This window comes from Coturnix japonica, chromosome 3 (assembly GCF_001577835.2).
Source record: "Coturnix japonica isolate 7356 chromosome 3, Coturnix japonica 2.1, whole genome shotgun sequence".
Lineage (NCBI taxonomy): Eukaryota > Metazoa > Chordata > Aves > Galliformes > Phasianidae > Coturnix > Coturnix japonica.
Genome location: NC_029518.1, coordinates 25,780,575 through 25,806,569, shown reverse-complemented (window position 1 = coordinate 25,806,569; position 25,995 = coordinate 25,780,575). Strand labels below are relative to the sequence as shown.

Here is a 25,995-nt window from a genome sequence, read left to right as displayed (position 1 = left end):
ACAAGAACCGGTGCTTTTTCTCTGCGTTCTACATTTCATCAAATGTCCACCAGCCTTTCAGAAGCCAGCAAACACTGTGGAAGGAGGGTTCCTGAATGTCCTGTCATTTCAGTGACAGGTTTGTGAACAGACGCAGCAAGGAACTGTTCCCAGTATCTACTGAAAGCCATTTCCATTGCTGTCACATACAGCAATTTCAGCTTTGTACCTGACTCAAGGTGAAAAGTACATAATCTTCAGTCACCTGCTGAAAGATATGTCATCCCAAGGATTTTACAAATACAACAGTTGAGAAAAATTAAGGCTGGGAGAAAATAAATATATAGTTTTACTCAAGTATATGAAAAGGAGAAATAAAGACCAAGTAACTGAATAATGTACTTAGACATTGGATTAGCAACCTACAAGCCATTGGCCTCTCTGTTCTCACAATCTAACGCTGCCATTGTTCATAGAAGAGACCCCAGAGCAGAAATGAACTAGAGTAAGAAGTGCTGACTGTGGAAGTAGAGATAATGGGCATATTGCCCACATTGCCTGCACTGTTAGAACACTGAAGAAAAACCCTGTAGAGTTTAGCATTAGATAATTGTGTGCATGCTTCTAGAAGGATTTATCCTTGCTGTGCTGTCTCTAGGTAGGTGTATCCTTAGTAGTTCTTGAGGTTTGAGCAGGGCTAGTGACCTTTCATTCCCATCATCAAGTAGCAGACAAGGTGCCTGCTGAGAATGGAAGGTGTCTTTTCATTTTACTTAGAAAAGATTGTAAGTAATTACTTGCTGGAGAGAAATAGAGTAGTTCTAGAAGATAAACTTTGAGTGCAGCGTGTGACAAGTAGGAGGTTCAGTTATGCAAGCTGAACCCCTTCTAGGGCTTCTCACTGTTGCCAAAAGAGTGTTAGAAGGAAGAGGAGGAAAGGAAGTGAAGAAGGAGAAGAAAAAGGGAGAATCTTCCTTACTGTCCAGTACCAGCAGCATTGGAGTCCAGTTGAGAACAGTGCTGTTAGAAACTGAACAAGTTAAGCTAAAAGCAGGAAGCAAGTTGTGAAGAACAAATGCCCATTTATGTGTTCACAGCATGCTTACTATAAGGTGGAATAGTAAGTTGAGCAAGGTTAATTCTGTAAGTGCAGTGAATTCACAGTACTTTTACATAGCACGGAAGCATAAGAGCTGAGCTTCAATCTTAATGTAAAAGAAATGTTTGTTTCAGTTATGCTACTTCTTAGGAGCTGTTGGGATAGCAGCAGGTTGTTGGGTCCATCAACTGCTGGAATCACTGTGGAATCTGGACCCTGAGCTTAAGCTTACTGCGTGTTTACAGGGACAGAGTTGTTCAGGAGGACAATGCCAGTCCCCAGCCACACGCCTGGAGAGCAGATGTCCATGAGAAACATATTCTCATACAGATTTGTGTAGAATGAATATGAATCGACTTACTGACTGGTAGCGTCCTCCATGGTAGACATTTCCTTTCACCTCCAAAAGAAGATGGAATTAGACAAGGGAAGATTTTTGTCTAAGAACTCCTACATTTCATTTGCAAATATCTCATTAATTGCTTTATTTTGCAATGTATTTTATAGTCTTATCACTTGCAAAATACGAGTTGACTGGGTTCTGTGGAAAGTAGAGCAGTAACAGATTTTAAACACGGAGTTCAATGAATAGGAAAAAATGATTGTAGGCAGCAGCACAGTCAGAATATATCCAACAGAACAATTACTTCCATGAGAAAGGTGAAACTTTGACCAGTGGAAGAATGTGAATTACTGATAGTCTTTAATAATTTAGTGTGATATCAACTGTGTATCTAAGTAGATCTGTAAATATGGGGACAAGCTGTCCTCTTGGTCACTTCACGATACCTGTAAATAAGTGCCTGATGCCAGTGAGATCTGCATCCTACAGCAGGGATGGATGTGTTCACGTAGGGATGAGCACTCTTGTGTGATCTATAAATAGCAAGAGGATTCTGTTGCAGTAAGCCCTGGCAGCAAGCTTACACCTGTCTGCGTTGATGATAAGAAGCCAAAAGAGGAAAGAATTGAGCATAAGAATATTCTTAAAATGTACTGTGTAACTTCGTTATAGTTTAAATTTCCTTGAAATGAGAGTCCCTCCAGCAACCTACTGAAAGTCCTGTGCCAAGCGTGGCTATTGTAAAACTTAATTTTGTTTTGAATTATGCAGTAGTACAGTTTATTGAATCAATGGTTCTAATCTTTCCTGTTTTTGGGAAAACAAACAAACAAAAACAACACCTTATCTTCAGCTCAGTGCATTACACTACCAAACTTTCTCCCTGCTTTTCCCCTTTTCCAGTCCATTTTCAGAAAAAAAACCCCCACAAAACAACAAAACTACATATATGCGAGTGTGTATATTCAAATGATCTGGAAATTTTTCTGGAATATAAAAACATAAAAGCATGATCTTCATCTCTATTAGACTTGTACCAATTAGAAGTAATTAATTTGAAGTGGTTGTTGACTGAGTGGTAGGTGAAGTTGGAAATGGCACATTGTATGTCTACAGTGTACAAACTGTAGAGCTACTGCATTTGTGACTGGGAAGCAAAAAGGGTGATGAATGGCATAAGCAATTCAAAACAGCGATTTAGCTTTCTAATAACGTTTTCAGTCTGTGGTAGGGCAAACCATTTTTCATAAATGATTGATAATCTGTTACAATTTTTAAAGATTAGTGAATGTATGCAGTGTTGAAGCTTCTTTCAGTATTAGGAAAGATTCCTAAGAAGAAATCTTCATTATTCAAAAACTATGTCCCTTTTTCACTTTTATGCTTTTATATTCTGTTGTATCTTGTGGCAGTGAATTCCACAATTGTTTGGCAGCAAAAGGCATTTTGTAATATAAATAATAATATGAAGCCTTTGATTCCTTCTTTTGAAATGAGTACTCAGTAACCAGCACCAGAGGTCATTATCAGGCCAGTCAAGTTGCTGGCAGCAGGGCAAAGATCAGTCTAAATAATCAAAATAAATTAAAAACATGAAGAAAAAAAACAAAAACAACAACAACAAAAAAAACCCTACAGTTTGTTATGCAGAATATTCCAGTGTCATAATGCAGTGAACTGTAAGCATGTATGACTATGCCTGATGTATAAGAGGCAATTAGAATACTCAGTTGCTTGCTCCAGCTAGTAATTATTGAGCATTCCCTTTTAATAAGTTATACAGTGGACTGCTTTTGGGGCAGAGGGATTATTATCCACACATCAATAGCTTAATTCCAGGGGGAGAAGTAATGTTTGTTTTTCTCACTCTGGATAAATTGTGCTTAAAGTACTTGGGTACAGCTCCCTCCCCCAGAGCCTGAGAATATTTGTGTAAATGCTAGCCATGGCGTCTGAGAAATGGAGCAGTGACCACATCTGTCTATTGAATGGCTCAGTCCTACAGTCTGCCCTGTTTCAAAATTACCATCTCTTGGGACATGGCTTGCTTTTTGGAGGCGTAAACTGTCTGAAAACCTTGGATGTATTTTAGCTCCACTTCTGAATTAGTATTTCCTCTCACAGCAGATCAAACACGTTTTGTGTCTTTTAATGAAAGTGCTTCTTATTTATGGAACTTTGGCTGCTCTGAACTGAGACAGATGTTAATGGATGAACAGTGTGTTAATGAACAGGTAAATGTTTCTTTGAAAGCTGTACCTCTCCTTAAAGAGAGCTTCAAGAAAAGGCAGTAAGTCAGTCATGGAAAAAAGGGAGAATGGTGATTTGGATGAGAGTGCAGGATGTACGACTTGAGTGTCGATTGATTCTTGGCTGTGCTACAGATTTCCTGTGTGACTGCAAAATCTGTAATTGTCTGCATCCCATTTTCTCCATTTCTGCTGATCTCAATGAAAGGGAGGCTGAAAAACCTAATGCATGAAGTTCTGTCAGGACCTTTGACAGTGTGGAGTGCAAGGTGTTACTGAACTGTATTGTATTCAGCATTAATAGCAGATGTTGCGATATGTTGAGTCATTTCGAAAAGCATCTGAAGGGAATGGAGTTGCACTTTCGGGAAATGAAATACAAGTGATAGTCATTTTCTATCCTCCAAACAATCAAAAACCCAGTATTTGTAGTGACCAGAAAATGAATGCAGAGAGCAAGGTTTGTGTACTTCACTTTGAAACAGGAACAACATGAATGTGAGTTTAAGTCATGGACACCTCAGAAGAACATTCTATCAGATAATCTGTTGTTCTGTAAAGTGTGAAATGGCTTCATCCTGAAGCAAAGAATTACTCCTCAGCTTTTATCTCAGGTGATGGGGACAGCATTAAAATTTAAAGTTTCAATGAACAGATGGGTTTTCTTTTTTTTTCTCCAAAAAAATTTCTTTGCAATCTCAATTCCCATTGCTTTTTAATAGAATGTAAAAAAACAAAACAAAACAACAAAAAAAAAAAAACAAACAAAAAAAACCAGGGACTTATTTATTTTGTCAGGTATTTTCACTTTTTCTTGAAAGTTGTTAATTTAGTTACTTAATTTAGTTGTTATACTAACCTGACACCCATAACTTCTGCTTTCTGAATTGAATTTGATGATGCTAATCCTTTGGGCTCGATGATCTTTGTAGGTCCCTTCCAACTATTCTGTTCTGTTCTATACCATTCCATTCCACCCTATTCTTTTCACTGCATAAAATAACCCAATTTACAATTCTGTGAGGTACTAGGATGATGCGTGCTGAGAGGAAGAATAGCGTTAACCTTAATGTGGATTCTGCAGGCAAATTCAATTCTTTGTGACGCAAGTATAAATTCGACATTGTCTGGACATCATACAATGAACAAGCTGGAACAGGAATTTATATTAAAGTAGCCTTATTTCACATCCTTCATCTACATTTGCACACTGTTTTCATTGATGTAGAGGAACTAAATGAATAGTATCTTGGTTCCTTGCCAACAAAACATTTTAAACCTTTTGAACAGCATCAGGTACATGGCTTTTTCCCATTCTGTTCTGAACAGGGTGAAGCAGTGAGGTCAGCTACCTGCAGTTCTGAAAAGACAGTTTTGAGGAGAAAGTCATGTTTCCAGTGAATGGATATCATCCATATAGTACCCACAGTTATCAGGTGACATCCATAACAGGTGGTGTTTTTCTTGATGCATCTATTCAAGGAAGAAATATTATTTCAGTTGTATGCTAGAAAGCTTAATGAGTCATCAGCCCATGCAGTTTATCACAACAATGTGTGCAGGTAGAAACAAATTCTATATAATGTTTGGACACCCAGAGATGCCAAGCAGCCACTGGTCTCAGGGATCTGGGGTCAGTCAACATTGCATAAAAACCTGATATTGTGGAAACAAGAGAACCCTGGACTCAATGTCAAATCAGTGCCTGTTCCTAACACTGGGGTGATTTCCTGGTGGAGTTTCAACTGTCATTTCACTGTATTTCTTCTTTATTCTGCATCTACAGGAAGGAAGATTTGTAATCCTGCAAATTATATGGATTTATGGCTTGCAAATGGTCAGATTTTCAGGAAATGCTCTTGAGAACTGTATGACAGTGTCAGGAGTCCACTTGGTGCAGCATGAAATACCAGTACATCTTTACTGGAAACTGAAACCCAGTGCTTGCCCCTAAGGAGCTTCAGCATAGGCAGTTCTTATCCAGACTTTCCCTGTATTCTTTACGTAAGGTCTCAAATAATTTTGAAAAAAGCACCCCTCATGAATGTGCAGGCTTCTGTTTCCACTGGATATGTAGATATTTGGCAATTCCACATTGCTTCAGTAAACTCTAGTGTTTGGTACTTCTTAATTATGTCTGTTATGATTGCAGTCTTTGTATCGCAACTGTTTATTCTGCTGACATAGCAGGCACTAAAGGTCTCTTCTCACTATAGAACAGCTTGTCCGATGGATCCAGTCTCCCACGATTCTCAGTAAGATTTTTAGGATCAGCTTAGATGTGCAGACAATACTTTGTTGTATTCTGTTTCATTTTGATTGGTTCACGTGGTCCAAATACTTGCCCTACTCCATTAAATCCTATTTTGGATGAAGTCATAAGTTCCACTTTCCACCAAGCAATGGAGCCTGTCCAAATTAGTGTCAAAGCCTATATAATACTTTGGCTATATTGCAGGCTCGTATGGTATCAGGATCCTGTTTTCACAGCAGTTACATAGTTGTTACTCTAGTGAAGAATGATATGGCCTCTTATAAAGTCCACAAGCTGACGTCTGTTTTTTAATGCAATATTTACATTATTCAAGGAGCTAAAAGAAGGCTTTTCTTTAATAGATTCCTTCAGCTGATGTTTTCCCTTACACAGATGGGTTATTGTTTCCAGCTCTCGATGCCTGTGCAGCTTTGTATGTTGGGACCTCTTTTCTTTTTCTTCTTTTTCTGAGTCTCTTGGAGCAAGGAGCAGGGTTTTGCCATCATCATCAAGGTGTCTTACTATCTCCTCTGAGGTTTGTTTGAGGATCAAAATCCTGAAGACATTAAGGAGGAAAAAACCCTTAGTTTTAGTAGGAGTAAGCATTCGTACAAAGACAATATTGGTGACATCCATACAGTCTTCATCCATCTTTGGAAATTCTTAGGATAGATCAAGCAGTTCAGTTTCGTACCACATACTAGGAGTCTTACTACAAGTTACTTGTTCTTTATAATGGACAATTAGGATCCTAGAAACCAGTCCTCTCATTTTATTGATGACTGTTACATCTTTCTAGAAATAAATATATCCCTTAGAATAAAATCTCTCTTACATGGAACAGCCAAGGAACTAGAAAATGGGATTCTGGGTAGCGAGCAAAACTTCTGTTAGAAGCTTAGCTCAACTGAGCTTAGTTTAGTGAAGAATCCTTCTGATGGATTATCTGGGAGGTAGAGATGTAAATATAAATATTTCTGCTACTGTAACTAAGGTGATGTTGTTCTGTTCCTTCCAGTGTTTTGAGCTATAGAATAACTTTTGTGATTTATCAAGTAAAAATGCCTTCTAGTTTCTTTTCAGTTTTCTTGACTCTTTTTATTTTTATTTTTTCCATGGAAGACATTAAAGACTTTTCTTGGTGAATTGCCCCATTGCTCCAGCAGCAGTGAGGCAGAATAAGTTCAAAAATCTGTCAGTGTATAACTACAGAATATAAACCTGATATCTAAAAATGTTCAGTACTTCTGTTTGGAAATATTGCCAGTATGTTTAAGGGGCTGAGGCTTGCCACTTAGATATTGGAGATAACTGAGTTTCTGACAAGCTTTGTAATTCTTTGTGTAGTAGCCTTAGCTGAAGGATTCTTTTTTCTCTGATGTACCATGGTGACTGCGTTAGTATTAAACTGCCAGAAATGTCTGTAATAATGCATGTAGGCTTGTGGTGCTCATACAAGAGTGTGGGGAGGAGATACTTAAGTAAAGACCAACACATTGAAGAATCCCAGGAAGTTCTACAGTGGCGCTTTATCCTGCAAAGACTTTGTGTGTAAACTTATTTAACTTTTTGTTTCAGGAACAAGAAGATCCTAATAAGCTTGCTACCAGCTGGCCAGACTACTACATAGACCGCATCAATTCCATGGCAGCAGTAAGTTCCTTCTTCTTGCACAGAAAGGGAAGATTTCCTTTTGTAGAGATCTGTTTTTTGTTTGTTTGTTTGTTTGTTTTTAAAGGACAAAATCTCTGAAGAAGAGGAGTGTTAGCCCAAGTGTATGACTTGTTTGAAACAGGACTTGTAAAGGAATAGCATGTATCATAAGAGACCTGCTCTATCAGAATAGACTAGATAACATCCTAAGCATTTTCCACTTTTTAATTTAAGTTATTTAACTGAAGGCATTGAAATTAGTTCTGGAATGAAAATTCAGTGCTGGAGTAATGAGATTTATGATTTTAAATGACTGACATAGCAGCTCTGAGGCCTACAGCAATATATGGCACTGATCTTTGGATCTCTGAAAAAAGAGGACAAAAATGTCATTGTGCCCTTTTTGAATTCCTGTGCAATTCAAAAATAACTAACTTACAGATAGCTTTAAACTGTGATGGACCATAATGGTCTTTTCACACTCTCGAATGTTGATGGAGCACAAAGGTAATTCAGTTATGACCTCTGTTTTGAAAATCCAGAGAAGAGGCAAGGTAAAGTTAGCTTTCAGCACGTGCTTGAATCTTGGTGAGGGTACTCAGTCTGAAACAGTGAATATGGAAAGTACCATTTTCCAAAATAGTGCTTGTAACTACAGTTTGTTTTGTTGAGGCCTGTGTGTGACTGTGCCAAATAAAGGTGAAATAATGTGGTTCTTTGAGATTAGTAGAAGGGCAGCCCTTCCTACTAATCTTGAAGCTATATTTCATATAGCAGTCTGTATTCATGATATGTTATATCAGGGGTAAAAGTCAACTGTAGTCTCTGTTTGCTCTTCTGAACAGAAGCATTTTAATGAAACAGAAGAGTAACCATTTGAAAACAAGGTTAAGTTTGTTTCTGTTGAGTGGCTTTAATTTCTAACTAATCTACAAAATAACATTGAGTTTATTAGTATAGAAGAAAAATTAAAGAAAAGGCAGTTCTTCATATAATATCCACTTATGTGCACGCAGGTTGATAGAGGCTATGAGACTGTAACAGCTTAGGCATCAGATGTGAGCCAACAAGTTATCTGTGGTAAACTTTCTTTCCATGTCCTTATTCAGTAGCTTAGCAATGTGTGTCTTCCTCTGAAACGTCCTGTAAATCTGGCCACCAGCGCAAGTAGAACACCTTGTAGTGTCACTGACTTTTGTGATATGGTAGACCTTACATTTTGAAATTTGATCCTGTTACTAATTTTGTCATCAGTTTTTGCCTTCAGTTATTTATGTGCAGTGTCTGCTCATCCTCCCCCCCCCCCCCCTTTTTTTTTAAAAAAAAAAATAACATTTGTGCAGTGTTGACAACAGAAGTCAATTCCTAACATCTTTGGTTTCTAACATCTTATTGTTCCACTTATTCCCATGTTGTGCTTGATTTCTCATGCTTCTATACACCTTTATTGCCATGGTTATGAGGCAGAAAAAGTTTTCATAAAAATAATAGCCAGTAGTTAGAGGATAAAATCTACTTTCTACAATGAATCATTAACAGCCAAAATGATCAGCTTCCCTCATGCTAGATTTTCTCGGGGCAGAATAATGAAACAAAAGGAATATAGACTAGTAGTTAGGAAAAAAAAAAGATTAATCTTTTGTGCCTGATATGGCACTGTGCTTTGATTTCTTGATTGAACAAATTTGTTCTACAAGGGCCATTGGGGGGGATGTGGGGGGGGGGATAAGAATAATAATAATAAATTTTATATATATATATATATATGTATGTATGTATATATATATGAGTATATATATTTGAAATGATATTGAGCCAAATATTTCTGGTAGGATTTGATCCAAGGCCTTTTGAATCTACTGAAAGTTTTTCCATTGATTTCAGAGACTTTTGGACTAGTCTTTAAATCTGGAAGTGTATGTGCATGTCACTACTGTAAATCTGGAGCAGTTCCATTCAATGAGACTATGTTTTGGCTTAAGTTTCTAATTTTAAACACATTTTTAGAGCACCAATAAACACCATCCCTGATAATGTTGTTTGTATGGCTCAACACTGAATGACTGATAAACTTTTACTTAGCTTCCAGCCTCATGATTTACTCTTCTGCTTGAGGTGTTGAGAAGATACACTGAGGTTAAACCACTGCTTCTAATGTACCACTTAGTTGCTTCAGTGTTAGGCAGGTAAAGCTTGGTTGACTGGATTTCAAAGTTGTTGTATCAGTGGAAAACTGGAATGACACAGCTGAGAAACTGTTCCAACAAGACATGCTCTCTTCATTATTATTTAGACCTCTGAGATTCCTAATGTCCAAATGGTTATTTTGGGTCCTTTATAACTTCAGTCCTAAATTTAGTGATGGCAAGGTTTTTTTATTTTTTTACTATTTTTTAAGTGAATCCAAGTGAAATTGACACAGAAGTAGTGGAAGAAAACCTGTTTCATGTTGCTTCCTGACACTGTGTAGTCTGCTTCAGTTTGTGTCTCCTGGGCACTATCAGGTATTGCTATATTTTAACTTGAAATGTAGCAAGAAATATAGGAGTTGAAATGACAGCAATAAACACAGAAATGTAAGTTTAAAATGTTTTAATTCTTGCTTTTTTCACAATAAAATTTAATCTTTGCATCTCATTTGAATTAAGTACATAAGAATCATTTTACATTCAGTTTTCATACCTTTTTCTGTATCCTTTTGTTTAATTGTGAGGTTTGGTTTTATATATTGGCTTGGCAAAAAAGTTCTTGCCTTCCTACTGATTAAATGTAAATGGCACCATTATCCCACTGAGATCATTAAGTATCTTCTGGTGAATTTCAGCAGGCCAAGGCCTCCATGCTCAGGGATCATTTTCTCAGAAGATGTGCTGCTGCTGCAGTGTTACTTGTCATATCTGTCCCTCACACATTATGCTTGAGAGCAGTGTGGTGATTCCTGACATGTCTGACATTCTCTACTTGTAACCTTAGACCACTATGTTGGCAAGTACTTTCACAGTAGACTTGGGGTCACAGAATCCTAATCCAGTTCACAAAGCCATGCATTTTAGGCATGATTTAGTTCCCACAACTGTTTCTGTCACTGTGACTTTTAAAATGTTACTAATTTTTTATCCTAATTCTCCCAAGAGTGTGTAACAGTAAAACTGTATCCCTTTATTCACCTGCAGGGTACAATTCCTTTGGAGGAAATGTCCTATCCTTCAGGTACTCTGACTGAGAGGGCCAAGTAGGTCCTTGCTAGAGGGTCTTCTAGACCTGCCTTTGAGAGAAACAGATGGCTGCTAATGATATTTGGAAAGTAGGGCTTCCAAATTTGCCCAATTCTCTAATACCTACTTGCTATAAATAATGCTGGTAACTGCAGGCAGTTTGCAGGCCCACAGTCAGGGGGCATTTCCATTATCCAGGTCATTGCCATCTACTGCTGATTCATCAACAAACAAAATTTCTTTTCTTAAAAATTCAATAGCTGTCCTGTTTATTGCACAAGTAAAGCACATCCCTGTGTTCCTCCTGCCCTTCTTACTCCATGTTGCTGTTTGTTTGGCAGCACAAATAAACACAGCCTTCGCTGGGCAGGAAAACTGACAGCACTGCTTTGTTTTTATGAGTTTGGCTGTACCTGCATTTCCAGGGAGAGATTTTCAAATAAACAGCAATTTTTGGAGAGATGGCTCAGCTAAGAGTATGAGAAGGAGACTGACAATGATAAATACAACTGTAATCAGGCCCTTGTTCTTAAATAAGTGAGCATTTGCTTAGGGCAGAACAGCTTCACAGAATATCAGAAATATTCTTCTTCCAGCATAATTTAGCAGGGTCATAACTCTCCTCTGGGTTCGATGACACCTATGTTACTTCAAAACTATTTTCCTGAATGTTCTTTTGTTTACATTACATTTTTTCATAGGTTATGATTTGTAGTTTGCTCTCCGTTCAACTCTAACATAGCTATAAATACGATGCAAGTTGAATTTCAACTAATCTCTTTTTTTTAAAGAAGCTTTCTAAGGTGACATTGCCCACATATGTCATAGGAGGCCTACCATACAATAATTTGTTGTCAAACTTTAATTTAATTTCTCTTCTATTTATTTATTTATTTTAAGTGATAGCATTTTGTTAGTTGTGCTTTTAGATACAGTCTAAAGAAAGAGCTTGGATTACAGTGATGAATCAGAATATCCAGGATGCTTTTTCCTGATTTATTCCATTTGCTTCATTTTTCTTTTCATTTGTGTGAGATTGGGGGTGAAACAAAATTGATCATATAATGCTTTTCTGCTGCTAGTTGTTTTTATGTGTGTCTGTCTTTTTCTTAAATGTGCTGTCATTTTGGTATTCTATTTGCCTTTCCAGAGGAATGATTAAACGTTAGGAGAAGGTGTGGGAATTTACACTGTGCTAACGTTTTTCAAATCTTGGACTACTTGATTTTTACATGTTTACATGTGTAATTCTGTGTGGCTGATTTTTTTCCTACATGAATAAGTTGTTCTGGTTGGGTATTTTTTGTTTGTTGGTTGGTTGGTTGTTTTTTTGTTTTGTTTTTTTAATTGGCAAACCATATAACTGGATATCATGTTTTCCTGGGTGATGCACTTAGACTGGAAACCTTCAAATGTGCAAAATATGCAAATGAAAAGAGCCTTATATATTGCATTTTAGGGACTGGATAAGGACTTGGACCTGTTTTGCTTCCTCTTCCTAGAATATTTGGTTAGCTGGTGGTAGCTAGCTGTATCCTCAGCACAGCTGATGTTAGTCCAAGAGTGCAGTTTGTAGTTCAGGAAAGCAATTCATCAGTCTGCCACATTAATGAAATCCAGCCTCAAATAATGACAGTTCCCTCCCCTCATGTCTCCCAGGGACAGTTGTGTTTTCTATAACTCTTGCTGAGAAAGTTATTTCTTAATGTAAATGCATGACCAAGCTATCTTTAGAGAGGGCATGAGTATTTAAGTTCCTGGCCATGCACAGGAGTGAGAAATGAAGAGCTCTTGGCTGCCTGCAGCTTTAGAAAAGGGGTTTTCTGTAATCACCCTCAGTTTTAAAGGCAGGATTATTTGTGTTTGTTTCATTTGGAAGTGGGCCTTTTTCACTCTCAACAAAATACTGTTGAGCACCTTCCTGACATCCATTTGCTCCCCACCCCACAATGGCTCAGAGCAGAAATTAAACTGTTGTAGGAATGGGAGCCTTTCAAAGGAGCATTTATGGACCAAAGGAAAGGTGACCAGATGGGCCATCACCCAAGAAAATGCAAATCAAACCTCAAATCACACCCCAGGACTCTGCCATTGAGATTCCATAATACCTTTTCGGGATTTCTGTTTATTTTTCAAAGAGGGGAATCATATATGGCTTGGCTTAAGCATTTCAATTTATGTTTCTGGCTGTCGGGGGATGCTGGCAAAAGATAAAACATCATTGGCTCATTTTCCATCAGTAGCGCTCTGTCATTCCATTAAGGCAGGAAATAGCTTGCTCTGTTACTGAGTGAATTTGACTTTAGCGAGGATCAGAGAGAGGACCCCTAGAGTTAAACACATCTCCTTATGCCAGCTGTTCAGCATAAGACAGCAGTGACATGTAGCCAAATGACCACCCTCAGGATCTGACATGTGTTGGCACCACATGGTTTCCAAAAGCAAGCAACATGGGAGTATTTCCAAGGGAAGTGATGTGATGGGGTAGGAGGGCTGAAGGGAGTTTCAATGAGAAAAAGGTTTTATTTCATGCTTGCTAAATAGTAAAATAAAGACTTAAATATTTTGCTGTAATGGACCATAATTGTAGGTACTCAGATTCCACCCCAGAGAGATAAAATATCTGAACCTTTACAGATAATACTAGTTTAATTGGAGTATTCATTTGAGAAGGGTTTCAGAGCTGCTTTCCAGATACCACTGAGTGATATCTTCCAGAAATCCTGCCAATAAGAAAGGCATTTATCCTCTCTGTTTTACAATTAAAGAGCCTAAGAAAACATAGCTGTAGGCTAAGAATTTTCATATTCAGTCTTGATTTTTTGTGAAGTCACAAATTGAAGCTCTGGGCTTGAATTCTGCGTGTGATGGGCACTGAAGAGTCTTTCTTCATATCCACCAGGGTTGTGGTGGTGCTGAGTGCAGATCTGGAACCCTGATTTCCTTGTTTACCACTCTGATTTCATAATAGCATTGTTTTATTTTGAGAACATCATATTTTATGGATATTCCACTCGTCATCTCTCACCCTAATTTACAGTGACCTACAGCATCTTCACTTCCAGATGACTGCAAGCTGTGTACCAGGGAGAAAAATGATAGAGATAGCTCCCAGTCAGAAAATGTGAAAATATGGGCTCTAGTCTCTGCATGCTTCTGTTTTCTTCTTAAAAAACATGGGCAGGGATTTTATGGTACTCTCTACTGCTTTTTGCAGTAAACGTTCCTAATTAGCAAGGATGAGGTGTATACAGAAATCAGGATCTTAAACCAGGTAAAATAATTTGGCTGGGGAAAAATAGTCAAACTTTCAGATACACAAACTGTAATCCAGGATGCTCGCAGGCTGTCTAGTCATTTGAACAAAAAGCTTTTCTGCTTTGAAACTTGACACAGAAGTTTGTTGTCTTTCTTTTTTCTTTTTTTTCCCATATCCCTCCAGCTATGTCAGTCTAATAAGATCTCGCATCTCTGTACATATTTTGCCTTCAATATCCATAGATCACCGCAGCATATCACCATTCCAAATTAGTTACAGTTTTCTGAGGGCATCCTGGCATATATGATTTTTGGGGAGTAATCTGAGAATTCTGGTTTAGCTGGTGTGGCAAAGCAGTATGCTGCTGCCAGTCCACATGAGCAGCCTCATCTGGATTCAGTTTTGTAGCTGAGACACTGCTTTCCTGGTGAGAGGTCGGCAGGCACCTCTCCATGGGTTGATGGGATAGTTGTTTTTTTATAATTCCTGGCCCCTCTCTTAGCTTCCAGGCAGCTCAAGCTTTTCTGATTGTCATCTCCTTTTCTGAACAGATGCAGACTCTGTATGCTTTTGATGAAGAAGAAACAGAAATGAAAAATAAAATAGTTGAAGACTTGAAGACAGCTCTGCGGACTCAGCCCATGAGGTAATGTTGTTCTTCTTTCATCGCAATTCACTGCCTCCCTATGGTCAGATGTGGAATAAAAACGACTGGCAAAGACAGAAACCTCTTTGTTTCACCTCACACAAGTGTTCTCTAATAGTTCAGACAATCCACAGAGAACCCTACAGTTCCTGTTCCAAACCTGTCTAGCTGGAAGGGCACACTACTGTTGAAGCATACAGCTTCAGGAAAATAAAAAAAAAAATAAAATTTGTTGTGAAAAACATGTGGCAGCTCTGTGCAAATGCAGGTAAGGACTATGAAGATCAAACTTACTGACTTCATAGCCCCTTGAGCACCCCATGTGATCTGATTTATGACAAGCAAGATCTTAGCCTCTGCTATGAACTTTGAATTCAAGCCTCCTCTTATCAGTAGTAATGTGAACTGTTTGGCACAAAGCAGCTAATCCATCTGACTTCACCTGGTTTGGCATTCTTCCTGCTCTGTGTGTAACAGCAGCACAGCAGAAATGTTGAGACTTCATTGTATACTGTGTCTTTGAAGGTAAGGTCATCTTTGTTTTTCTGAGATCAGTGCTCTGAACAATTGTGTTGTAATTAGCATAAGAACCTTTTGTATTTAACATTGAGAAGGAAACTGTGCCAAAGCAGTTACCATGGCTGATACAATCTAGGGGAATATTTGATCTGAATGTCTTTGTACTAAGACCAGAATATACCAAATGTGCTTGTATGCTGAAGTCATGGTTTCAGAGAGCTTCACTGATGCAGTCACAAAGGGTTTGAGGATTAAAAACATAATAATGATAAACAAACCAAATAAATAATAATAATAATAGCAACACCCAACAAAATATCTCAAGAGGATTTGCACTGCAGTTATGTTGAGTTGAGTCTGCTCCTGCACTATACATAGACAGATGTGAAGGAAACTGAGGGAAGTCTAGGAATTTAAAGTACTGAAACATCTCATTTCTGTAGCCAGCAAGCAAATACAGAGAGGCCAACAGACCTTATGGTCTCTCCCTTCATGAGTGAATGTCAAGACACTGAGTGATCACTAAGTGGAAAGTAAATAAGGAAGACAAAAGGTAGAATGAAGTCTTCAGCACAGAGAAGCTCTTTTTGAGATTCAGTTGCAATCAGACTTATTGTGTTGTGACCCAGAACCATTTGTGGTGGCAGGTTCATAGCTGGAGCTCTATTACAGAGAACCTGTACTGAGAACTAGCATAAGGGGACAAGTGTCCATTTGCTTCTCTCTGTCACTGTCCTAAAGCAGAACATGGTAAAATATAGCTCAACTTTATGTTAAAATGAACACTGAGACAACTGCCAAATCCCCGATTCTCACAGAGATTTTTTTACCAAAAGCCTGTGCTACTGATACATGGTGTAGCAACTCTGTCACACTAATTTGGAGCTGGTGTGATGCTTCCTCTGTGAAATTAATAGCTTTTTGATATCACTGAACATCTCTTGAGTAGCTCGGTATCTCTGTTACATTCAACCAAAATGCTTTGTTGGCCACCATCAGTTGTTTTACTCCATCATTTTGAATAGGATATCCCAGCCTCCTTCCTGAGAGGAAGGTGAAAGAGAGGAAGAGAGAATTGTGCTTTGCCCAGAACATCGCAAGGTTTTCCAGACCAGACCTATAGTGATTCTACTGGGTCCCCTTGACAACAGGCTGTTTCCTCATCTGTTTATAATAACCTTAACAAGTTTCAGTACAAGCATCTATGAGCTACCCTATAAAGTGTTCTCTTCTAATTCACTGACGATGGTTATTGAGCTTTTTTTTAAAAAAAAAAAAAAAAAAAAAATTAAGCCAAGCCAAATTTTAAGTTAAATCCTATGTCTCAACTAATTTCCAGCAACTCAATTCGTTAGATGCCAAATGGGCTGTATGCCAATGACTGATCAACAGGCCAATTTCTTCTTGATGGAAAGGTTGCAGTAGAGAGGCCCTCAGCTCCATCAAATCCCTCTCATACATAGTACTATACCCAAGCCTTCAAAATACTAGTCTTTTTAGTTGAATTTGGACATCAAATCCTATTTTCCTTGCCACTTCTGTTCATCAGACCTCTGAAGAAAACAGATACCAAAATTCACACAGAATATACTGTCTGGAATCCATTTGTGGCTGTAGAGTACAGAGGGGCTCTGATAGCTTACCAAAAGGCTCCTCTGCTTGAATTCTCCAATCTAGGCCAAAATAAGACAAATGCATATGTTTGACTGTGTTTTATTTTACTGTAGAACTGTGTCTCTTGTAGTAGAAAATGCAGAGTAATGGCACTAATCAGTGCCTCTGTTCCAAGGCACAAGTTCTAACACCAACAAACTGAAGCAGACCTTCCCAAACTCAAGCTCATTTCCCCTTAAGAGAAAATAAGTGCTAGAAGCACTCCTGGGCAGGCTAGTTGGCCCAGTCTGAGCAGATGCATTTTGTTTTGGTATTTAAGAGCTGCCCTGAAATTATAAAACCAGGTTATATCCCAGAACAGAGGAGCAACCCCAGACTTAGAGAGCAAAACTCCCACATCTGCATCTAGTAAGGAAACAGATTTTCTTTTAGGTTTGTAAGAGCTTGTGACCATAAACAAGTGTGATGACAAACTGTTGGACAAAAGCAGAGAGAAGAGCTTTGTTTTTTTCTTTTTAATACCACAAAATGGAGGTTCAGCAATGCAAAAAAAAGTAAAAAACTTTTAAAAGTCTGGAAAAAAATAGTCAGATCCACAGAGAAATATTTCCTTTATTCTAAATTATAAGCACTAACTCCCTTGCTGTCTGCTTTTCTCCTTCTGTTCAACTCAGATTTACCTCTTGTTATTTTAGTTTGATTTTGCCACATTGCATTCCAGTTCCTACTGGAGATGATCATTTAGGTTTCCAGCAAACAAAACCCATTTTGATGAATTTCTCAACAATCCACTAGTTGTCAGGATTATATCTGTCCCCTGATTCTTTAGGGAAGTGCAACCTTGGCAGATAGCAGGGTGGGAACATCCTGCCCTCTGCACACCCACAGCATATGATCTTTCTGTGTTTCCTGTGATGGACTGAGTCTCACAGGGAAGATGTCCCCAGCAGCACTTGGAATCCATCAGTGGGTCATTACCTCCTAGGCCTCATCTGTATTTGGATGAAAAGTTTGTTATTTGAGCTAGCTAACATGTTCTGATCAACACTCTCTAAAACTTGAAAGGCTAAAAGGTGCTGTGCCTTTTTAATGTGTGCTAAACTGGTCAAGTGAGAGTCTGAGGTGAGGTGAGGCTTTAATATGCTTGTTTAGCACCTATTAAAACACACCCTACTTTATTTACACTTGAATTTTTGAGTGTGTTAGCCAGAATGCATTGGCAAACATGCTTAATTTTACACCTTTCAGTCTAGTACAAAACCTTCCTTTGCAGCATACGGGGCACATAGAATGGCAGGTAGTCATAAACGTGTATGTTGTGAGGAAGAAGGCAGTTTATATGTGTGAGTTCAGTTTTCCTCTGTACATGCATGTGTGAGCCCAAACATCTGGGTGTACAGGCGTACAGATTCACAAATATCAAATAGTGTGAGGATTATGGATCTCAGCCTGTCAGCTGAACTCCTACTTAGTTTTCTCTCCTGTTCAGACCCACATAGCTCCCCACTCTCCCAGCAAATCCTACTTCCAAGAGCATCTGTTGGCCCAGAAACTGCCGTGACCATTTATTCCCTTATCTCTGTCTTGCATGATTTCTATCCTTTCCGGAGAATAGGGGACTAAGTGTTTTGGGAAAGGAAGGTGAAAAATCATCATTTGATTACTGCTTCTGATGTCAGCTGAAATGGGAAGATACGTGGTTGGGCTTCCTATTGAGTAATGCAGCTCTCTGTGTGCTCTCTGAACTAGGAAGAGTACGGGAAAATGCCAGCATTGTTTTAAGTTATGTCATTAATCAAAGTCTGTGACATGCACCACTTCCCTGCACCTTTTTTTTTTTTTGGAATGACCTCATCCAAGAAGTCATAGAAAAATTGCTCTGCCAGTGAATTTATTAAGGGATTGTATTTAATTGGGACAATGTGATTTTTGTGCATTTCACATTTTTTTCACAGTCAAAAAGGAGGCCAAAATACATGAAAGTTCTAATGCTTTGTATGTCTTAAGAGCAGGCGTTTCATCTGAATGTTGACTTTAGAGACCATTTGTTCAGCTGCTTCTTAAAGATGTTTTCTTTTTTGGAAGTTGGACTAGATGATTTTTAAAGGTCCTTTCCAACTCAAATGATTCTGTGATTCTTTGTCTTTGGAAAGGTATCCATCCTGAGTCTTCGCTCAACCATAAAACTGAGAAGAACAGCAAAATATCTGCTATTCTTCCTTTTTGGGATTTTTTGTTGTTGTTTTGAGTGGTTTGTGTTTATGGTGGATTCATGGGACTGAACTTTAGAGATCAGGAGGAGCAAAGCAAATTTCAATTAGTCCTCCCATTGTGTAGGTAAAGATGCACACAACTTTTCAAGCCCAAGTTCAGAGAAGTGCGGTAAAGTCATTGCTTCAGGTTGTTTGTTAATAAACTGAGTTTGTGCTCATTTTGGTTCCCATTATATCTTTAGCATCTATTTTAGCTATGAATGTGCTTATTTCAGCCTTCTTTAACATGCTAGCAGCATTACAGAAAATGAACTGTTGATCTTTCTGTAACCACTTAAGTAACAAGTTTTAATGACTTAACAGACTTTGAATGCATAATGTGTGATCCCACCATGTAGCCTGGAGGCATAGGGGCTTTTGCTTCTATGATTTGTTAGGGTAGTCAAGAGGATGCATCCAGAGAATGTGCAGTCAGACTTGTGTGAAACATTGCAGGCCATCTTACAGACATTCATGTTTCAGGTAAACTTTGTTTTTACTGTTCAAGTATTCCTGTGTGTTCTTGTTCTTACTCTGATGTTCACTTTGAAATTCAGTTTTGAATGAAATCCAAACCTCAGACTGAAGCTTTGCTGAAAGCACCAGTCTTTGCCATGTTTCTGGTTTGCAGGCCTGAATAAGCTGAAAGATGGCAAATCCATCAGCAGAATGAGCATAACTCTCATGTAGTTCTTGTGCAGTATGGGGTATATCCACCAATGCACCATGTGTGTAAATTTCATTTTATCCAAGAAATAATTAAGTATGCCTCAGCTTTGTGTTGTTGTTGCAGAAACATAAATAGCAATAGCTGAAATGCTGGGAGTCTTTCAGTATGGTGCTTCCATACCTGATAGATATTAGAAAAAGCATCTTACAAGTAGGTAAGAGAAAGGTAGTACATCAGGAAATATTCAGTAGGGAGAAAGAGGGGCTGGGTAAAAGCTCTGAGCTTCAGACATAAAGTATTCTAAATTTTTTAGACAGATTACAGTTGTTAACAACTTTTCATGTGTTTGAGGTCCATATGACCACCATGGGGTGGTTGTGGACTTACTGTTGTTGGTGTATCTTTTGGTGGACTGAAAATTGAAATTTAATTCATGTGGTTCTGTGCTCAGGCATTCTAAAAAAAGCACATCTACGTTAATGACCTTCTAGAAAAGGCAGAGGTAAACAAATTAGTCTAGAGAAATGATTTGCAGCCTGTTTCACATCTTAGCATCCCCATTTTAAAGCATGCAAATTCTAAATGAAACATTGCTAGAATGACCGGTTTGAATGGATTTATCTAACTCCATCAATTTCTGTAACTCTGTCCTAGTAGGCTGTCTGAGGGGGCTAGTATTGTTTGTTTGTTTGTTTGTTAACCTCGGTTAATACTTTAAGCTTATTCTTTAAATTTTCCCCATATTATTTCTATCAATTTCCGTGATCTTAGTCTTAATAAAGGTGACCTTAATGGTAGAATGTGGTAGAAACAACACAATAGTCAATATAAATCTGTTTCAGTGTAGGTTTAGGTTTTGATGTGTAATGTATGATGTTTTTACTTTTGCTATGACATATTGACAGTGGTGCTACTGCATCTTTAGTATACATCTTTGAAATAAAATAATGCAGCCAAGAGCCATCATAGCCTCTTATGTGCCTCTTGTATGTAATATGCTCCTATATATATACCTTGGTATCATAGTATGAACTCTTAACTCCCCAGTCATTACAGCTGATAGTCACAGAAGAAGAGTGATAGAATCTTCCTCATCTTTTTTCTCTTACGACCACAGGAAAATTCCCAAATATTTAAAGTTAGCTAGCTTTTGCAGGTGCTGGGATCGCAGAATTGAATATCTTTTGAATAAACAAATTTTCTTTACTTTGGTTTTGTTCTTTTCCCTGTGTATTTTTTCAGGTTTGTGATGAGATTCATTGAGCTGGATGGTCTGAGCTGTTTGTTGAACTTCCTGAAAAGCATGGACTATGAGACCTCAGAAAGCCGTATACACACATCCGTTATAGGGTGTATCAAAGCACTGATGAACAACTCCCAAGGACGGGCTCATGTCCTGGCTCATCCAGAGAGTATCAACATCATCTCCCAGAGCTTACGGACTGAGAACATCAAGACCAAGATTGCTGTTTTGGAGATCCTAGGGGCTGTTTGCTTAGTACCAGATGGTCATAAGAAAGTCTTGCAAGCCATGCTTCACTATCAAGTCTATGCTGCAGAGAGAACAAGATTCCAGGTACGGGAAGGATGCTTTGGCAGAAATAGCTGATATAATGCATCTCTGCAAGGACTGATTTTTATAGTGCGCAGGTTGCAGTATAGCTAGGCAGAAGAAAGGCAATGTTTCTCTTCAATTAGGTTATAATTATACTTTCTTTTTTCCCCAACACTTGATTAGTTGTCATTAATACTAATTTAAAACCTCTTGTGTTTTACCTCAAAAGTGAGGGGGGATTACTAAGTTAAATGAAAACTACTAATCTGTTCATAGTCTAACCTGATGACATTTCTGGAGTTCTAACCATTAATTAAGTACTGGCTGTATGGTTTTGATACCAGTCTTTCCTACTTTTGTAAGAGTGAGGAAGAGAAGTGATTATTTACTGGCAACCGTTTAAAAGGTGACCTTGGAGATAACTTTCTGCTAACAGCTTTGGATTGGAACACTGTTTATTTCCAATTTGCGCATGATCAAGTGTGGTGAAATGATGAACAAATTGTATATTAAACACTGTACCATAAAACATTGCAAGTTTAGTTGAATGTTAAGCTGTTGTTGATCACTGTTCTAAGCACAGCTCTTAGTACTTGGTACAGCTAACCAAGAATATTAAGAAGAATCGTTAACTAGCAATTAGTAGAGAAGGCAAGCTGAGACTTCAGATGCAGTTCTAACTACACTTGCATTGGCTGTGTATTGCTATGACTCTTCCTATTTCCAATTAGGAACTTGTAGTTTTATACTTGTGTATCTACAGTTAAAATCTGTATTACAGTGAAATTTCTGTGTGATATAAGCAGCCATAATCCTAGTCAATTTAATTAAATTTCGCTAGACAACACAAGCTGAAGATTACTATTCTAAAACTGTGATGCTATAATGTTTTGGAAAGGTTGTCCTTACTTTTTGCAAGGCTTAGGGTTCTTCTTCTTCTTTTTTTTTTTTTTTTTTTTAAATGAAGTTAATGGAGGTAGGTAGTCCTTCATAATCATGGAAGTTCTACCTCAACAAAGTTTTACATTTGTCTCTAGGTGTAACCTCTGATGTACTTGTTGCCTCTTCCTAAACTGCCATCATGTCATCTGAGTGTCTGACTGCAATTTTCAGTTCAGTCCTTAGCTTTTAAGAGGAGTCATGTTAGAGATACTGGAGTTTCTCCAGAACATCTGTTTAGATACTGGTCTTCACTGAAATGAAAGCCTTTGAGAACTACAACCCTCTATCTCTACTGTTCAGTGTGTTCATAGGGTCACTGCAACCAGGTTTTTCTTTGCACTTACAAAAGGTTTCTATAATCTGTTTGTTATTTACATTGTATTGTGGCTATTCCTATTTTATCACATTTGTCATAGCTTCTTGTCTGAAATGATCCCTTTTCATTCTTTAATTTTTTACCCATCTGCCTGAAGTAGCTCTCCCTTTAATCCCATCTTTAGTCAAATACCACAATAATAGAAAGACATTCCTTAAATCTCCTTCCTGAGGCAATTTGGAGAAGTTCTGCCTTTGCTTTATCTAATTTTCATTTGAATGTGCTTATTTGCCTACAAACCCTACTCTACTCCTTAAAGAAGAGATGAAAGAAAAAATTGGAAGCTGAAACAATAAAACCTCAAGCAGAAAGAGTGGAGTTAGTAAGATGCACTCTTGGTGTCCTCACTGTTCTTCTTTTCCATCTCATATCTTCAAAATTGTCACTAGCTCGCTGTTTGACCGTGAAAGTATTGCTGCATCTTTAGTTTCTTCGGTGCTTTCTTGCAAAGGTGAAGATATCTAAAATGCTGTGGAAACTGAGAATAAAGGGTGTTGGGGAACAAGGTCAACCAGGAGACAGGCCTGAGCAATTGCACAAGAACTGCTAGGTAACAACGGCTGAAATAGTTGAAGCATAACCATGGAACGGGGGTGTGATGAAGCATCTTGCCGAGTGCCCTGTGACAACGTGATTTATGTGAGGGAGGGCACTGGGAGTGGGAAGGGGCATGCATATGTGGGGTTGCATTATTGGGTGTATGGGATGAGTCTGCACCTAAGCCATTGCCAGTATGTAAGCAGTGTGACACAGCAGTAAAAGTGAGAGCAGACTCCGTGGCATCCATGACTGTCTCTCTCTCTGATTGGGTCCATTTCAGACAGGGTCCAGCCCAGGGTCAGTTGTCGGTAACAGCGGGTCTGACTTCAGTGTTGTTAATGTCTGCATTACTCCAAGTAAAATAAAATAGGTCAGTCGGAGGGGACTTTGAAAGATCATTTAATCCAAACTGACTGATCTGTACTCTGAGAGGACCACAGTCTTGTTCTTCCCTAATTGGTTGCCATGCAAAATTATTGCTTTGTTGCTTTCCCTCATTTATTTTGTGAAGTGAATGCATGGTGTTATGATAATATGTACTTTTTTAACATGCAGGGTTTTGAGCCAAACCAATGTTGCAAAATTATAGTGCTGTAATGACCCAGAAAGATATTTCAGGATGTACTTGTACCCTACCAGCCCAGTGTGCTGACTGAATACTCAGTCAGCTAGAGTTAAGTTAGGTGTTTGATGCATACTGAAAGGAGCTGACTTCATTGACTGGAGAAAATATTAACTGTGTTACTGTGGACAGAACTCTCTGTTTTCCTCCAAAATGCTGCTAGAAATTGTAAAGGAATAAAGCTTGATATTGTCTGTCGAGAAGGTGGAGATTAGGAACATTCCTTCCATAGCCCTGTTGCCTGGTTTGTGTTAAGCAATGTCAGTACAGAGCGTGATCTGCAGAGAGAAATCTGATCGATTCAGAGTTGTAGTAAAGGAGCTAAAAAGGAACAAATTAAAGTCCTGTATTCCTATTTGATTTGATTCTGCCCCTCAGGGCTCATCCAAAGCCTTTTGAGGTTTTCTGCAGATTGAAAGAAACCTTACTGGATGCCAGTGATGAGGAATAATGAGATTAAGTGAGGAAAGTTTTTCTTAAATAGTAGGAAAAAACTTTACAACCATAAGATCAATTAGTTCGCAGAACTGGCTGCCAAGAGGTGTGGTGAAATCTTTTTTTGCAGGAAATGTTCACAAGTGAAGGCTTGAACCTCAATCATTTGCAAAGGGTTAGAGATACTGGAATTCAGCCATTATGTGGGTGTGGAATCTGATCTTTAGGAATTGCCTGACCTGACAGTGTTTCCTTCTAGACCTGAGCAACAGTGTGTATACTGCAAGTTCTAGTCACTACAGTGACTATGTTGAAAAATAATGCTAGAGTTGAGAATTTGCTCTATCAAATAGTGCTATTGCGCTTACTGTATTTGTTGTAGTTCTCATGGAAATAAAGTAGGAGGCATTACTTTCAGAGCAGCCAATGTATTTGGCCTTAATACAGCAACTAGAAAATCATGGACATGATGGAAGTTCAAATGCCAGGAATTCACAAGTGCCAGCTGGGAAATTTAGAGGTGCAGGAAAAAGGAATCTGTGAAATCCAGTGAGCTTGGCAGAGACATTATACATTCTGTGCTCAGATATAAGAACAGCTGTCAATAGTGCAAGATAGATTAAAAGATTTTTACAGTAAAACAAGAAAAGGTTTCACGTGAAGATGGGAAGATATTCTTTCCCTGAGGGTTGTCCAGGAGGATATTCCCCTTTGCTTCTGAAGACATATTTCCATGATGAGGTCCATTTTCTACAGGAAACAAGATAGACGTATGAAACTGATGACTAGCTTGGGAAAGATTTTGCTATGAATGAACACTTTCAGTAGTCAGGGACTGAAGACCAACTAAGGGATAATGAACTTCTTTACTCAGCATCATGGATTCAATTGCTATTTAGATGGATCTGCTGAGCTGAACTCTAAAATGTTATTTTTATCCTCTTTCTCTTTTTAAGGCCAAAACTTCCTGGGGAAAGTATTCCATTTTTTTTTTTCTAGTGCATCACCAAAACAAACATGAACGTGGGGTTTTTATTAATAATTCTGGAATGAGATCCATATAAGTAAACTGACAGAACTCAAGTGGAATTTATTACTCTTCCAGTAAGGAAAATAATCCTTAGAATAATGATTTGATCAAAGAAGATCCTGAAGAGCAGATTTGCAGATATCAGCACAAATATAACAGCAGAGTTGCTTATGTGGCTAATCAGTGCTTACATATAACCTCTTCAGTAAATATTCAGTTGGAATTAATCTGAAATAGACTGCGCATGGCAGAGGTTAACAGCATTATTTCTTTATTTTTTCCCCTCTTTCAGTCCTCCTTTCAGTCCTCCTCTCTTTCAGTCTGTGGTGTTAATGAGATTACAGTGGTGTATCTACATGTATGCAGAGGTTAGGCATTTCTGTAAGAGATACCCTCAAGTGCTAAATACCCTTGCTATTTCATTAGCAGGGAGACATAACAAGGAAAACTGGAGTTTAACTGCACTTCCATTTGAGTTCTTTAATTCACCTTTAAGCTGTAATAAGTTTGGACCTGAGGATATTCCTGTTACTTGCAAATCCTTAAAAGGAAGTTGCCAAGAGGCCAGTAATTGTCTGCTTCATGTGAAATGGTTGTAAGTGAAGGAACAAGGAGAAATCTTCCAAGAAATCTTTTAGTAGAGAAATAAATGCAGATCTTCCTATAGAGAAATAAAGTACAGCTTTTCTTCAGAATTTTCTCCCTGTGCCTTCATAAGTCATTCATATGCCTATTCTGCTGAA

At 38.2% G+C, this 25,995-nt stretch overlaps 1 protein-coding gene across 7 annotated transcripts in view; it reads left to right on the top strand.

The window, feature by feature from the left end:
* Nucleotides 1–25,995, top strand: part of DAAM2 (dishevelled associated activator of morphogenesis 2) — a 191,013-nt gene that overhangs the window by 111,121 nt on the left and 53,897 nt on the right. For all 7 annotated transcript variants that reach the window (XM_015857503.2, XM_015857505.2, XM_015857499.2 and 4 more), the window contains 3 exons: nt 7,503–7,577; nt 14,603–14,697; nt 20,995–21,328. In XM_015857503.2, coding sequence (XP_015712989.1) covers nt 7,503–7,577; nt 14,603–14,697; nt 20,995–21,328 — 504 coding nt within the window. The remainder of the gene's footprint in view (nt 1–7,502; nt 7,578–14,602; nt 14,698–20,994; nt 21,329–25,995) is intronic.